Below are 17165 nucleotides of genomic sequence, written 5' to 3' on the forward strand. Positions count from 1 at the left end.
TTTGTTCTTTTTTCACTGGATATAATTACAAATAACCACTTTGCCATTTTGAGTCCAGCAAAAAACAAAAGTCATATATTTGCTTTCAGTTAGCATAATTTATTCTAAAAGGAACAGAGAAACCCCACAGTTATAAAGGTACAAGTAAGACACATCCAGAGACATAAAGCAAAGAATTATGGAATGATAGGTATTCTTAAACCTCTTAGATGCTAACTGCTCTTGATCTTGGCTTGATCCAGGGTGACCTCGTTTGTTTGTTATTGCAGTCAGGTTTGGGTGATCTTCTTATGTCCTCTCATGTTAGGTTGTCAGGGAAGGATTTCAATAAAATCCAGAGAATCCATATCCTCCATAGCATGATGGGCGGCAGCTGCGGTATCCATAGCCTCCGAAGCCAGAGCCATATCCGTAGCCTCCGTAGCAACCGCCATAGCCCAGTCTGCGGAAGCTGCCACATCCACAGCCATAGCCATAGCCCAGGTCATCGAAGCCTCCGTAGCCGTAGCCCAGGCCTCCATAGTAGTTGCCGTAGTAGTTCATGGTGTCAGGAGTGGTGAGTTGGTATGCTGCTCAAGGCAAGATCCTGAATGTGAACACCAGCATGTGTAGGAGGCTTATATACCCTGGTCAGAGCATGTGATGAGTCATCTGTATACTCTCCTTTGCTATAGTTATTTGTATCACGTTTGATGTCACAACTCATTTATCTATTGTCTTCTGATGTAGGGAGAGGCCCTCGTTCTCATTAAAATATTTCAGCTTACTTAATGTCTTATTCAGGACACGATTGAACTTACTGCTTTGCTTTTATGAGAAGAAATGGCTTACTGTTCAAAATATGCACATTCCAAATGCTCAACAGAATTGCCTATTACCAGGTGTATTACATCATGTACACTTTATGGTATTCCTTTTATAATGAATAATTTCCTTTGTCCATCATCTTCCAAACTGATAACTTCATATTCAACTAAATTTACAGCTGTTTTTTCAATTTACAGATGTTAAATCTGTAGTTTTAAAAAGCAAACTTATTTATCAAGGTGAGGTCTTCAGAAAGTGCCTATATTCACAATACAGGAAAACATTTGAAATCAAAATGATTTTAATGCCCCCGCTGTGTACAATAGCCAAAGGACTAAAAAAAATAGAGCGTATGCTGATTTTTAGCATTTTATTCACAATAACTTTTATACTATTTTTGACTTTGCACACCAGCTTCAGAACCTTTTGGTTGCAAAATACATAAGAATTAATTTCAGAAACTGAAGGCACAAAATCTTTCTCCTACGCAGGCTTATCAGAGTAGCACTTCAGTTTTCCATTCAAGTCCTAAAACTCTCCTTTATAATTGGTTTTATTCAAAGTCCTGGTAAAATTGCAGATTGCATCTGCCTCTGTTTTGCACACTCCAGTCAATTATTTTCTTTCTTTATCCTTTTTCAATAGTGTATATATGACCTCTATTTCCTTTCTCATTTCAGCTTTTATTTTTCTTCCCATTTTCTCAATGTCTATAGAAACAGCCAGGTAGAAGTTTATTGCATACATTTCCCCAACCCCCTCTGTCTTCCATCCACTTATCTCAATGCTTTTTTTTTTTCTATCTCCTCTTTGTATTCACTATAACATCTTTCCTGATTTTTTGTTTGTTTGTTTTTTGAGACGGAGTCTCGCTCTGTCGCCCAGGCTGGACTGCAGTGGCACCATCTCGGCTTACTACAAGCTCCGCCTCCCGGGCTCATGCCATTCTCCTGCCTCAACCTCCCCAGTAGCTGAGACTACAGGCGCCCGCCACCATGCCTGGCTTTTTTTTTTTTTTTTTGGATTTTTAGTACAGACGAGGTTTCACCATGTTAGCCAGGATGGTCTTGATCTCCTGACCTCGTGATCCGCCCGCCTCAGCCTCCCAAAGTGCTGGGATTACAGGCGTGATCCTGATGTTCTTCTATGTCTATCCTGTACTCATTTATTCTGAGGTAATTTCTAACCACCGACTACTGATCTGTTAATAGTTCATTAAAGTATCATTTTTAAAGCTTTCTATTTTTTGTACTTACTAAACATCCTCAACTCCCCACCTCAGCAAAAATACTTAGAAATAATGAATAAGACCTACTATTTGATAGCACAATAGGGTGACTATAGTCAATAACAACTTATTTGTACATTTTAAAATGTCTTGAGTAAAATTAGACTGTAACTCAACAGATAAATACTTGAGGGGATGGGTTTTTAAAAATGTACTCCAACTCCTATGGCTTTCTGAAATTTAAAAGGTATCCTAAAATTGAAATCGTCTTCAAAGTTTTCAAAATAAAGGCACCATGCGGAAATGACACAGAATAGAGAAACATATGTAAAGAAATTTGCCCTGGGCTTCATAGAGTTCCTCAGCTGACTTCGTTGAGTTAGTGGAACAGATACAACATTGAGCCTACTCTTGATTAATCTCCATGCAGCACCTGTCTCTTGGCTTCGACAACTAAAAATTCATTTAATTTACATGACTTTGAACATGCTGGTGAGTTTTTGTGAGATTTATAAGTATTTTATCAAACATAAATTTCCTAAAAGGAATGCTTCAGTTCTTCTAAGCAACAGAGTAGGGAATTAAAAATTCTTTATTGAAGAAATTCTAAGTAAATTGACAGTAACTACCACAGCAACCACAATCTGTGCACAACCTTGACTACGCCTTAGTGAGCTACCTTTTTAAGACAGAAAAATAGCTCAATAAGTCTTTCAATTTGTAGAGTAGGATTTAATCCAATATTTGCTACATTTCTTATATCCAAATATTGGTTCATTCTTATTTCTTATCTGAACTTGAAACAGTCAATAAGCTGAGTTCTCAGTGAGTCCTTTCGAAGCCATAAAATCACAAATAACTGTATTAAGGATATCACAGTTTGTCCATATAAATCAGCCTGATAATGTAAGAGTGTTTAATAGCTAATTTTTGTTTGGGATGCATAAACAATGCATACATCTGAGATATAAAACCAAACAAGATATAAATGGAAAACCTCAATAGCCAAATAAGAATTAGAATGCTTTAAAGAAATAGACTATGTGATAATTTTCCACAAGACCAATTAATGATCATAAGCAGTAAATGATTAATACTAAAATAAAAACTATAAATCTATATATTTTATATATAAAATATATAGAACAAATATTTTGTCCTTTCTTCGAAGTGAACAAATAGTAAAATGAAAGCATCCATTGTAAAATGAAGACATATATTCATTTGTAGTGATATTGGTTTTATGCTTAAAGAGATTGTTAGACTCAAAGTAGATTAGACCCAAAGTTGATAGAACAATGATGTTTTATATTTTCTCCTTCTTTTCACTTTTAGGAAGTTTACTTTGAAATATATGTTAATAACCTTATGATAATGGATAAGGAAGAAGAAAATATGTTTTTACTTGGGATAAGTAGTAACTTTTACCTAGAAAGAAAGAAAGCTTTTGTTATAAATTCCAAAGATTTCGTTTAACTCAGACACAAACCAATAATGTACAAAAATGTAAGTTACAAAAATATGTTAATACTGAATTATACCAGCAATGCCACAAGTGCTTTTTCTCATTATAATTATATTGATCTTTCTTTTAATTGCAAATTTTTAATACTTTTACTCAGGCTGGGAGGATATTTACCTGTATGAGAATAGAGCAGTTTCACCTGCAATTCAGTTATAGGGTCAAAATTCCTTTAATGAAATTACCAAACTTTATCTACCTTGCCCTCCCCTTGTGAAGGTACAGCATCTACAGAGAGAAATAACAAGATTTGTCTGAGTTGTTTGTTTATATTTCATCTTTACATTGCATAAACAAACCCAAGTATTTCTCATAAAAATAAATAATCTTGAGAATTGAGCTTATTTGTTCTGTTTTTGCTTTCAAGTAAAGCTAAGTTAGGAATTCAGAAATGTGTTATATATAACAAAATAAAAGTTAACAAGAAAAATTTAAAAAACAACAGCAACAAAACATAGTTAATCTAAGAGATGAAATTAGTCTCCATATACACTGCTCTAAAATTGAAATCATCCACAGTATTATTACAATAACTTTCCAGATGGCATTCAGATTTGGAAGTATGCAGTGAAAGAGACACAGAATGATGGACTAGAGCATTAGGTTCAGGTGAACTGCTTTCTGGTCTTGATTCTGACGCTTAGATTTTAACTCTAGGCATCACTTAACTGTTCGGCATTTCCTCACCTGTACTATAGGGGGCAGCACGGTACAATCTGTAATAATCTAACGTTTGGTCCAGCTCTCATTTCTTTTGTCCTTATATTATTGAATTTCACCAGGAAGGGGTCCAGTTTCAGTTTCTGCAAATGGCTAGCCAGTTTTCCAAGCATCATTTATTAAATAGGGAACCCTTTCCCCATTGCTTGTTTTTGTCAGGTTTGTTGAAGATCAGATGGTTGTAGATGTGTGGTGTTATTTCTGAGGTCTGGGTTTTGTTCTATTTGTGTATATATCTGTTTTGGTACCATTACCATGCTATTTTGGTTGCTGTAGCCTTGTAGTATAGTTTGAAGTCAGGTAGCATGATGTCTCCAGCTTTGTTCTTTTTGCTTAGGATTGTCTTGGCTATGCAGGCTCATTTCTGGTTCCATATGAAGTCTAAAGTAGTTTTTTTCTAATTCTGCTGAGAAAGTCAATGGTAGCTTAATGGGAATAGCATTGAATCTATAAGTTACTTTGGGCAGTATGGCTATTTTCATGATATTGATACTTCCTATCATGAGTATGGAATGTTTTTCCATTTCTTTGTGTCCTCTCTTGTTTCCTTGAGTACTGGTTTGTAGTTTTCCTTGAAGAGGTCCTTCACGTCCCTTGTAAGTTGTATTCCTAGCTATTTTCTTGATTTTGTAGCAGTTGGGAATGGGATTTCATTTATGATTTGCCTCTCTGCTTGTCTGTTGTTGGTGTATAGGAATGCCTGTGATTTTTGCACAATGATTTTTGATCTTGAGACTTTGCTAAAGTTGCTTATCAGCTTAAGGAGTTTTTGGGCTGAGACGATGGGGTTTTCTAAATACAGAATCATGTCATCTGCAAACAGAGACAATTTGACTTCCTCTATTCCTATTTAAGTAGCCTTTATTTCTTTATCTTGCCTGATTGCCCTGGCCAGAACTTCCAATACTATGTCAAATAGGAGCAGTGAGAGAGGGCATCCTTGTTTTGTGCTGGTTTTCAAAGGGAATTCTTCCAGCTTTTGTCCATTCAGTATGATATTGGCTACGGGTATCTCACAAATAGCTCTTCTTATTTTGAGATACGTTCCATCAATACGTAGTTTGTTAAGAGTTTTTAACATGAAGGGATGTTGAATTTTATTGAAGGCCTTTTCTGCATCTATTGAGATAATCATGTGGTTTTTGTCATTGGTTCTGTTTATGTGACGGATTACATTTATTGATTTGCGTATGGTGAACCAGCCTTGCATCCCATGGATGAAGCCGACTTGATGGTAGATAAGCTTTTTGATGTGCTGCTAGATTCAGTTTTCCAGTATTTTATTGAGAATTTTTGCATCGATGTTCATCAGGGATATTGGCCTGAATTTTTTTTTTTTTTTGGTTATGTCTCTGCCAGGTTTGGTATCGGGATGATGCTGGTCTCATAAAATGAGTTAGGGAGGAGTCTTTCTTTTTCTATTGTTTGGAATAATTTCAGAAGGACTGGAACCAGCTCCTCTCTGTACCTCTGGTAGAATTTGGCTGTGAATCCGTCTGGTTCTGGGCTTTTTTTGGTTGGTAGACTACTAATTACTGCTGCAATTTCAGAAGTTGTTATTGGTCTTTTCAGGGATTCAACTTCTTCCTGGTTAAGTTTTGAGAGTGTGTATGTGTGTAGGAATATATCCATTTCTCCTAGATTTTTTAGTTTATTTCTGTAGGGGTTTTTATTGTATTCTCTGATTGTAGTTTTTATTTATGTGGGATCAGTGGTGATATCCCCCTTATCATTATTTATTGTGTCGATTTGATTCTTCTCTCTTTTCTTCTTTATTATTCTAGCTACTGGAATATCTAATTTGTTAATTTTTTTCAGAAAACCAGCTCCTGGATTCATTGATTTTTTTCAAGGGATTTTTGTGTCTCTATCTCCTTCAGTTCTGCTCTGATCTTAATTATTTCTTGTCTTTTCGTAGCTTTTGAATTGGTTTGCTCTTGCTTCTAAGTTATTTGCCTAGCAGGAAACCTAGGCAATACCATTCAGGACAGAGGCATGGGCAAAAACTTCATGACTAAAACACCAAAAGCTATTGCAACAAAAGCCAAACTTGACAAACAGGGTATAGTTAAACTAAAGAGTTTCCTCACAGCAAAAGAAACTAGAATCACAGTGAACAGGCAATGGGAGAAATTTTTTGCAATCTACCCATCTGACAAATGTCTAATATCCATAATCTACAAGTAACTTAAACAAATTTACAAGAAAAAAACAAACAACCCCATCAAAAAGTGGGCAAAGTATATGAACAGACACTTCTCCAAAGAAGACATTTATGTGGCCAACAAACATATGAAAAAAAGCTCATCATCACTTATCATTAGAGAAATGCATATAAAAACCACTATGAGATACCACCTCACACCTGTCAAAATGGCGATTATTAAAAAATCAGGAATTAATAGATGCTGGCGAGAGTGTGGAGAAATAGGAACACTTTTACACTGTTGGGAGTGTAAATTAGTTCAACCATTGTGGAGAACAGTGTGGTGATTCCTGAAGGATCTAGAACCAGTAATACCATTTGACCCAGCAACCCCATTACTGGGTATATACCCAAAGGATTATAAATCATTCTACTATAAAGACACATGCACATGTATGTTTATTGCAGCACTATTTAATAGCAAAGACTTGGAACCAATCCAAACGCCCATCAATGATAGACTGGATGAAGAAAATGTGGTACATATACACCATGGAATATTATGCAGCCATAAAAAATAATGAGATCATGTCCTTTCCAGCGACATGGATGAAGCCAAAAGCCATTATTCTCAGCAAACTAACACAGGAGCAGAAAGCCAAACACCGCATTGTTCTCACTCACAAGTAGGGGTTGAACAATGAGAACACATGGACACAGGGAGGGAAGCAACACACACGGGGGCCTGTCAGGGGGTGGGAGGAAAGGGGAGGGATAGCATTAGGACAAATACCTAATGCATGTGGGACTTAAGACCTAGATGACAGGTTGATAGGTGCCACAAACCACCATGGCATATGTATACCTATGTTATAATCCTGCACATTCTGCACATATATCCTGGAACTTAAAGTAAAATTTTTTTAAAAAGAAAGAATTGCTTTCTGGTGAATGGTAATTGATTAAAAATCTACTTTACCAAAACAAAACAAAACAATAAGACTTTTGGATGAATGATGACTGTCATCAATTAAAGCTGCAAAGTGCAGAGGGACCAATTTCTTGATTATATCCAGCCATTTATTTTCCATTTGCAATTGTAAAAAGCTTTAGTGTCATGAGGATGATGATGATTGTAAAAAGAAAGCATATTATTGGATGCCACAGAGGAACTGTGACATAAAAAAACTAATTAAAACAATTATTTTTAATACTACATATATTTTAATCACCTAATTTGAAAAACTTTTAGTAACTTTATAACACAACCATTTTCATGATAATTCTAAGTTAAATGACAGGCAATAGAGAATAGTTCAAAGAAGATTATACAGAATCAAGAAAGCCATGAAATATATATTTTCTTTCCTGGAAGCTTAGAGAAATATTTTGTTCTATCACTCTTCCTTTCTTACCACAAAAGGGCTGAATAAGCAACACATTTTAAAAGAAGAAATGGATTATTATGTATTTGGACTGCATTGATAAATATAATTGTATAGAATTAAAACCATGTAAATCCTTTTTATTTATTACCATAAACATACAGTTCCAAAATGTTGGAGTTGAATTTTTTATTGTTGTTGAGTTTAAATCCAAAAATTATCTAATTAAAAGCTAGGAAATAAGAATCACTTATATTTGGCCAGGCATGGTGGCTCACACCTTTAATCCCAGCACTTTTGGAGGCCGAAGTGGGCAGATCACTTGAGGCCAGGAGTTCAAGATCAGCCTGGCTAACATGGTGAAACCCCATCTCTACAGCAAAAATACAAAAATTAGCCAACTGTGTTGGCACATGCCTGTAATCCCAGCTACTAGGAAGGCTGAGGCATGAGAATTGCTTGAACCTTGAAGGTGGAGGCTGCAATGAGCTGAGATCTCACCACTGCACTCTAGCCTGGGCAACAGAGTGACACTCTAAAAAAAAAATTACATATATTAAAGGAATCATCATTCAACTCAGTCTAAAGTTACTGTCCTTTTCATATATCTATCAATGTGTGAAATAAATATTTAACACACAGATAGTGTTTCAGTTTTCACATTGAAAGCTGAGTAGTATTTATACTTAGTAACATATATAATTGAGCCAAATGAATTAAACAAAAGCTGTATTTGCTGTGTCTCAAGAGACTTCATTAAAGAAATCCAGGAGAAATGATGGAGACAAACTTGCACAATTATAAATGTACTGAAAGTCTTAGGTGCTAATTAATTTGAACAAATAGACTTGGCATAATTTTGAAAGGTAGGTCCAATGATTGAAATCAGGCTTATCAAGTTCACTCATGGAATCAGATATAGATTGATAAGGAAGAATTTTAATAGAAGCTAAAGAATCCATGTCTTCCCTAACAGGATGAGTGGCTGCAGCCATATCTATAGCCTCCATTGCCACAGCTATACCCTGGTTTACAGTGCTACCACATCCGCAGCCATAGCCATATCCCAGACCACCAAAGCCTCCACAGCCTTAGCCCAGACCTCTGTAATAGTTACCTTAGTAATTCACGGGGTTAGGAGTTAAAGGCTGGGCTTGCTATTGATGGTGTGCTTTCTAAGTATGAATCTCCACACCTGTGCAGAGGTTTTATATCCTATGTTATGGATGTGGTAAATTATTCAGATTTACCTCATTTTCATTACTCAGGATAAATTACATGAAACACATATTACTGGCTGTCTGTTTTGTTTAGCATGCATGGAGTTACCTTCCATTGCAATATAACTTTTAAATTAATTTCTAGTTCAATTATGATTTCCCTGATTAAATTGTGTCTATAATGAGAAATGTCATTTGCAATTTCAAAGACTATTCTTACATCAGGACACACATAATCTCCACCTAATATAGGCTTCCGAGCATCTCTATAATCCAGTCGAACAGCTGTATGACATCGTCATCAAGGTGATACTTCTTTCCTGCATATGCTTTCTGTAATTTCTCATGTTCATGACTACGCCTTATCATTTGAGATAAGCAGGGCCCTAATTTTACCTTAAATCCATGCCTCTTTCAAAACTGTAATCACTTAAATGTCAGGTAGTTATAATATTAATATACAAACAAATTTTACTTGACTTCTGTGCAGTTTGAGTCCACATGGAAGCCATCTTGTTAAAAGTGTCTCTCATGTTTTTTATATCAGATTAAATATATATTTTTCTTTGTTAAGGGTTTACACATGATACCAATGGGCATTTGATATTCCACAGCCTGGTATCCACATTTCATTTTTGAGAACATACTGTATAATAACTTGGGATGTATTTGAAGTTTTCCCAGGAAGAGATCACCATGCAGCATTGAGGTAATTAGGGTGATATAAAAAGTCACAAAACATTTCATGTTCTGACTTTATTCTATTATCTCAATTTTGGATTCTATTGAGATATACCAAAATTCTAGTTACAAGCACAATTCCAAGTCAACCAAAACATTAGTGCTGGCCCTACCCCAGGCAAGACTAATACAACAGAATATAAACTAGCCTGATTTTCTAAAGTCTTTACTAATGCCAAATAAGATAGGAATTAAATGTTCTCTACTGCTTTCTGCACCAAAATACACTCAAACTCCATGGAAGGAGTCAACAAATTCCTCAAAATAAAAGTTAACTAAAACTAACACAAGTAGAAATAAAGAATTGTAAAGTACTACATCTCTTTAAAAAATTAAATTTATGTAAAAACAAGAAAGGCAGGCCAGGTATAGTGGCTCACCTCTGTAATCACAGCACTTTGGGAGGCCAAGGCAGGTGAATCACTTGAGGTCCAGAGTTTGAGACCAGCCTGACCAACATGGTGAAACCTGTCTCTACTAAAACTTACAAAAATTAGCTGAGTGTGGTGGCACACATCTGTAAACCCAGCTACGCTGGAGGCTGAGGTAGAAGAATGGGAAATAATGCCCCTGGGAGGCAGAGGTTTCAGTGAGCCGTGATCAGGCCACTGAGCTCCAGCCTGGGTGACAGAGCAAGTGAGATACCATTTCAAAAAATAAAAATTAAAAAAAAAAAAAAAGAAAGGCAGACTTCTAACAAAGAAAACTGCAGGTCAACATGGTGAATTCTACCAACTGTTTTAAAAGAAATAATAGTAATTTTACACAGTTTTTTTCTCAATCTACAAATTCAAGATGCAATAATAAATGAAAAATTGGAAAATAAAATGCAAAAATATTAACAAGAGTGTCAGACAACATAAAATACGGGTAAATATAACAAAGACATATTCCTTGATAATTACAAATTAATGCTTGAGGAAATTCATAAGAACTTTTAAAATGAGGGTATACCATGTCTACATATTGACAACAGACTAAATATTCCCAAATTATATATTTAGCAAAATCACGATCAAACTGCCTGTATATTTACAAAATATTCTAAAATGTATAAAGAAATCCAAAGGACATAGAATACACAATGCAATCTTTAAAAAATAACAAAGTTTGACAACTTATATTAACTGATATCAAGACTGATTATACTAGAATTATCAAGAGAGTGCAGTATTGATGTGAGGATACACAAATAGATCGACGGGAAAAATTAGAGTCTGGAAATAGACTTTTTTCTACAAAGACTCTAAAGCAAAAAAAAAGACTTCATCAAATGGTGCTAAAACAATGAAATATTAACATGGAACAAGGAAAAATTAGCCTTAATAACTACTTAATACTATACACAGAAATTAACTCAAAATGTATTATAGATCTGAGCATGATAGCTAAACTGCTGAAGCTTCTAGAATTTTATAGGACACTGAAGGCACTGGCTATAAAATAAAACATTGTGAAATGAATTTTATTAACAGCAAACCACAGATTAGTAGAATAAAAAAACTAAGAGTATATAAATTGATATAGATATAGATACAGATATCACCTGTAAAGATCTCCTACAACCTAAATATCAATAGAAAAGCATCCCAATGATTTGGGCTCATTGAAAACAAGATGTGCAAATATCCAATAAATAAAAAGTGTCTAACATCATTACTTATCAGAATTATTAGGAAAATGTGAATTAAAACCACATTTTCCAAGATGGTTGTGAATTAAAACCACCAATACAGGTGACTCACACCTGTATTCCCAGCGCTTTGGGAGGCCGAAGCCGGTGGATCACATGGTCAGGAGTTCAAGACGAGCCAGGCCAACATGGTGAAACCCTGTCTCTACCAAAAATAAAAATAAAAAATAACCAGGCATGGTGGCATGCGCCTGTAATCTCAGCTACTTGGGAGGCAGGAGAATTGCTTGAACCTGCAAGGCAGAGGTTGCAGTGAGCTGAGATTGCACCACTGCACTCCAGCCTGGGCAACAACACAAGACTCTGTCCCCCCACACACAAAAACAAAACAAAAAAACCCACAGTTGAATAACACTACTCACCCATTAGAAGTGCTAAAATGAAAAAATAAAAGGTTTTTTTAAATTAGTAATCTATGATTTAGATTAATCATGATTTATATAAAATTTCCCATCAGGTTAATTTCAAAATGTTTCTAACAGGCATTAGTGCAATTTTCCACTCATTTACAATGATAATGCCTGAATTGAAATTATGACTTTCTCTTAGATTCCCAAAAGAGTAAATCCAAGGTTTTGGTACATAGCATCATACTTCAATACATTCTGTTAACATGCTTAATTTAAAGCAATAAAACAGTGAAAATAACAAGAGTCCATGGGAAAGGAAAGCAGTCCCCAAAAGTGCTGGCTAATGAGCAGATTACATTATCCTCACCCTATGAACGACTCACAAGGCAGCTAGTCAAAACAGAATCAATAGTAGGGAATGTGTGATAGGGTTAGTAGACTCTGGTTTTGTGGTATAATATGAAGCTTCACATAGCTCCTTGATATAAATTTCCCTTCAGTCATTCAGAATAATGAATGTAACCAGAGTTCAAGTGACCAAATAAAGTTGTGATCAAGAATATTATTTCAATCCAGGAATTGTAACATCTAAATATTATTGCCATAAATTAGAGTTCACACCAACATAAATTTTGATTAAGAACTCAAAAAGTCATTTAAGTCGTATTTACTGTCAAATAAGTACCTTCAGTGAAGATTGATAAGCTTTCTTGGGACCAGAAATCCGGGAGAAGGAGAATAGCAACTGGGAGAGACCAGTTATGTCTCTCCTTCAAACTCAATCTGTGATATTTGTTTTTTGTTCATTTAACAATAGGAATAAATGGTATGCTCGAGAAGAAAAACAGTTGCCTTCATTTCAAATATCATAAAATGGGAGACACTTATTAAGATATATGACTAAAGTTAAGACTACATTGCAATGTCACATTAAACACATCTATTGGAAAATGATTATAGAGGCATTTCCCAATGTAAAATACACCACAGAAAATCCAGATGACAAATTAGTACCCTTGAGAATGAAAGGAGAAATAAGTGTTGTAGAAAAATACCCAGTATTTATAGAATAAATACAAATTGCTATTGAACAGCTGGATATACACAGACAGCTCTTGAATCTTATGCCAACAAGCTTGTAAAGCCAGTAATTCATCTTCCCTGCCTGCTATGAGCAGGGGATATATTTGATAGGACACAACATTTGAAGAGTTGTATTTTGTTATTGGATCATTTTCCCAAGAATCTTAGGTCCCAACCCCAAGTAGAAAGCAGAGGCCCAGTATCTTCCATAACAATTTGGGTGGCAGCATTGTATCCATAACCACCATACCCAGAGTCATATCCATATCCTGCTCTGCAGAATCTGCCACATCCACAGACATTGCAATAGCTCTGTGCATCAAAGTCACCAAAGCCAGACCCCAGCCCTCCATCATCGATGCCAGAATAGCCCGTTGTTTAGAGTTGAAGTCTGATATTGAAAGATACTTAAACATCTTTAGTGATAGTGTGACAAGTCTTAGATACTCTCTATATAACATTTTTACCAAAGAGTACACATGAAACAATCTCAGTGATTTGTTTCTCCTTATGTAAGGAGGGGGCCTCATGTCTATTGAACCCTTGGCTTGCTTTGGCAGAACAATTAATATTTCCCAACTAGTGCTCTTAAGTTTTATTACTATTTATAACATGCTCATTGTGAGTTCAGATGTTGTATTTTTCATGTCTTTGAGGGGCTCATGATACCATGCTTTAAAATGTTATTTTGAATTTTTTTCTCTGATGGAATATCTTAAGCATGTATGAAAAAGCAGATGGCTAGAATAGCAAGCTGTGATAACTCTGAATTTATGTACTGGTATATTTTGTGCTCACAGCACAAATGATGTTGTAATTTTACTTTTAGAAAAAAAAAATCCTTAGTGTCAATTTAACTCCCATTTCAAACTCATTCGTCTTCTCTACCTTTCTTCATTGATTATATCATGTTTTGTTGTGGGTATTTGAGACATGTCAGCATCTACTACTTATCTCTAAACACCAGATAAGTAGATCTACTAGAGTGTGTATTGGATTTCTCATTTATGCACAGACTGCCTACAACCTAAAGTATGTGTTCAATATGTCTTTCTGAGTAAATGAATGTGATTTATTTGATTTGATTATATAGAGAATTCCCCTCCCTCTTATCCACAGGGTATATGTTCCAAGATCCCCAGTGGATGCCTGAAACCACAGATAATACTGAAATCTATATACCCTATGTTTCTTTTCCTATACATGCAAACTTATGATAAAGTTTAATTTATAAATTAGGCATAGTGAGAGATTAACGACAATAACTAATAATAAAATAGAACAATTGTAGCAATATGCCAGCATCAGGATTCTTGTGCTTTGCGGATATTATGAAGTAAAGTAAGAGTCACTTGAATGTAAGCACTGTGATACGCCCACAGTTGGTCTCTTCATTGAAAGAGCTCTTGAGTAACTAACAGGTGGGGAGTATCTACAGCCTGGATCCCCTGGACAGAGGATTCCTGTCCTGGGCTGGATGGAGCAGGACTGCACAAGATTTCATCATGCTACTTAGATTGGCAGGCAATTTAAAACTTATGAATTGTTAATTTCTGTAATTTCCCATTTAATATTTTTAGCTACAGTTGATGTCAAGTAACTGAAACCAAAGAAGGCAAAACTGCAGATAAAGAGGGACACCTGTACACAATTCTACATCACCATAACAGTGTATTCGGCACTTTGAGAGGCAGGGTGTATTAATTCGTTTTCGTGCTGCCAATAAACACATACCCGAGGCTGGGCAATTTACAAAAGAAAGAGGTTTAATGGACTTAACAGTTCCATGTGGCTGGGGAGATCTCACAATCATGGCAGAAGGTAAAAGGCACATCTCACATGGCAGCAGATAAGAAAAGACAGCTTGTGCAGGGAAATTCCCCTTTGTAAAACATTCAGATCTCCTGAGACTTATTCACTATCACAAGAACAGCTCAGGAAAGACCTGCCCCCATGATTCAATTACCTCCCACCAGGTCCCTCCCACAACACATGGGATTTCAAGATGAGATTTGGGTGGGGACACAGCCAAACCATATCACAGGGGTTTCTGCTTTTCAACTAGAAGTTCACCAATGCTCTGCTTTGGAAAAGTCAAACTTTCTTTCTCTGACGTTCTGATATGGTTTGGCTGTGTCTCCACCCAAATCTTATTTTGAATTATAGCTCCCATAATTCCCATGTTTTGTGGCAGGGACCAAGTGGGAGGTAATTGAATCATGGGTGTGGGCCTTTCCCATGCTGTTCACGTGGTAGTGAATAAGTCTCATGAGATCTGATGGTTTTATGAAAGGAAGTTCCCCTGCACAAGCTCTCTTGCCTGCCGCCATCTAAGACATCCTTTTGCTATTCCTTCATCTTCCGCCATGATTTTGCAGTCTCCCCAGCCATGTGAAACTGTGAATCCATTAAACCTCTTTCCTTTGTAAATTACACAGTCTTGGGTATGTCTTTATTGACAACATGAGAATGGACTAATACACATTCCTAGAATAGTAAGCCTTCATCCAAATGCAAGAGCTTACATCTTCTTTCCTACTCTTTAAGCTTCTAACTTCCTAAGGAAGAGCATTTTCTTTAACAAAGTTTCTCTAACTCTGCTAAGAATGCACCAAAACTGGAATTCTTTTAGTGCCACAATTTTTCTATTTACCCTTATTTAACACTGAAAAGAAGGATCACCTGAAACCTGAAGTGTATTTGTAAGAGTCAATATTACTATTACTTGTATTCCAAACACATTAAATGTTTAGCATTCTTAATCTGTAACTCTTTAAAAAAATTAAGTTCTATCAAATAAGCAAAGTCCAAATATTCCTTGGAATATCTTGCCTCAATCACTTGAAAGAGTGATGTCCAAGGAAGTAACTCTGGGGGAAAAAAAAATCCCACTCCAAATGGGAAATTTAATTTTCCAATTGGGAATGTTGTTTATTTTTCATCAGTGGGGAGAGGGGTGAACTTATGATTTCATTAAAAGCTTTAATGAAACATCACTACAGAGATGGAATCAATAACTACATATTAGTAATTTAAGAGTTCTGAGATAAATATGAGTTTTGACTATAGGATCCACAATCGTGCTGTTCACTCTATTGCGACTGCAGCTGTTGCCACTCCTAATTCTTGTGGAATTTTCCAATTAGGGTTATGTAGGCTTTTATAGAATCCAAAAGAACTTACTAGAAAACTCCTTAGATTAAAGGATCTAGAAATTGAGCTTTCTGTTTCTAGGGTCAAGAAACATGAACAAATTTTTCAATAGAAGTCAAATCCACATCTCCTGAAGCCAGAACAATAGCGAAGACCTCCTTAGCTAGAGCCACAGCCACTGCCTAAGCCTCAGATGCTCCCACACTACAGCAAGTACCAGAGTACTTTCTCGTCTAAACCCAGGCCTACATAGTAGTCCATAGTGTCACAAGGTCTGTGAGTGTGGTTGAAGGTTGTCTAAGTTCCTCTGCATGTGAACTAACACCTGCACAGCTGCTTTGCTAGTCCCTCAGTGGCAGATGTGGCAAACCACACTAATTTACTTCAAGTTTATTCAAGACTGTTGTAATATAGAAATTCAACTAGACTATTTTCTTAATTAGAAGAGACTCAAATAAGGAAGCTTAAATTTTTAATTTAATTTTCCTACTGAGCTTGCTTTCCACCAAACCTCTTATGCCCATAATGAGTAAAGTTGATGGACTTTGCAAAGTCAACCATGACTTAATTCTCCAGGAAACTCCATGTGAGTCTTCAGGACATCAGGTAGCCCTCTGATTATATCACCTGAGGTGTGGCTCCCAATTCAGTTTATTTCCTTGATCACTTATTTTTCTCTAGATCAAATGATGTGCATTATTTCTATCTTTTCAATTTCTAAGACACGTCTGAGGCCTATTATTCTTTAAAGTTGCAGTGCTATATAATGTGCTTCATTGATATGGCATTTAATGTAACAAGTTTTCTGTTGTTCAAATTTTGTAAAACAGCTCATGTTGCATTTTTACATTTATCTCCTGAATCATGTTTTAATCTTTGGGTAAAAGTATTTTAGGGGTGGGAATTTTGAGCTTCAAATTCTAGTAGGCAAGCAGTAAGACTAGTATTTATTTAATATTTATGATTTATGTTCAGGTAAAATCAAGAAATAGCACATTTTCATATTCTTCTGTCAATGATACTTCTATTTCTCATATTAAAAAGTAGTAAAAAAGTAAATTGTTTCTTCCAAAATATTTCTTTAGATTTACAAGTTTAAAACACTTTAATAATTTTG

General features: G+C 35.6%; 1 protein-coding gene and 1 long non-coding RNA gene across 5 annotated transcripts in view; one reads left to right on the forward strand and one right to left on the reverse strand.

The window, feature by feature from the left end:
• LOC129052303 (uncharacterized) overlaps positions 1-17165 on the forward strand; it is a 108421-nt gene that overhangs the window by 25699 nt on the left and 65557 nt on the right. Inside the window, exon 4 of one of the 4 annotated variants that reach the window (XR_010138882.1) lies at positions 1669-1998. The exons of the other annotated variants lie outside the window; for them this stretch is intronic. This is a non-coding gene — a long non-coding RNA (uncharacterized LOC129052303). Of the gene's footprint in view, positions 1-1668; positions 1999-17165 lie in introns of those variants that run through there. 4 annotated transcript variants of the gene reach the window in all.
• On the reverse strand, positions 110-594 carry LOC112130509 (keratin-associated protein 19-5). Its single transcript, XM_024239527.3, has one exon. It carries the CDS (start codon positions 541-543, stop codon positions 325-327), a length of 219 nt encoding a protein of 72 aa, XP_024095295.3. The 5' UTR covers positions 544-594; the 3' UTR covers positions 110-324.

This window comes from Pongo abelii, chromosome 22 (assembly GCF_028885655.2).
Source record: "Pongo abelii isolate AG06213 chromosome 22, NHGRI_mPonAbe1-v2.0_pri, whole genome shotgun sequence".
Classification (NCBI taxonomy): Eukaryota; Metazoa; Chordata; class Mammalia; order Primates; family Hominidae; genus Pongo; species Pongo abelii.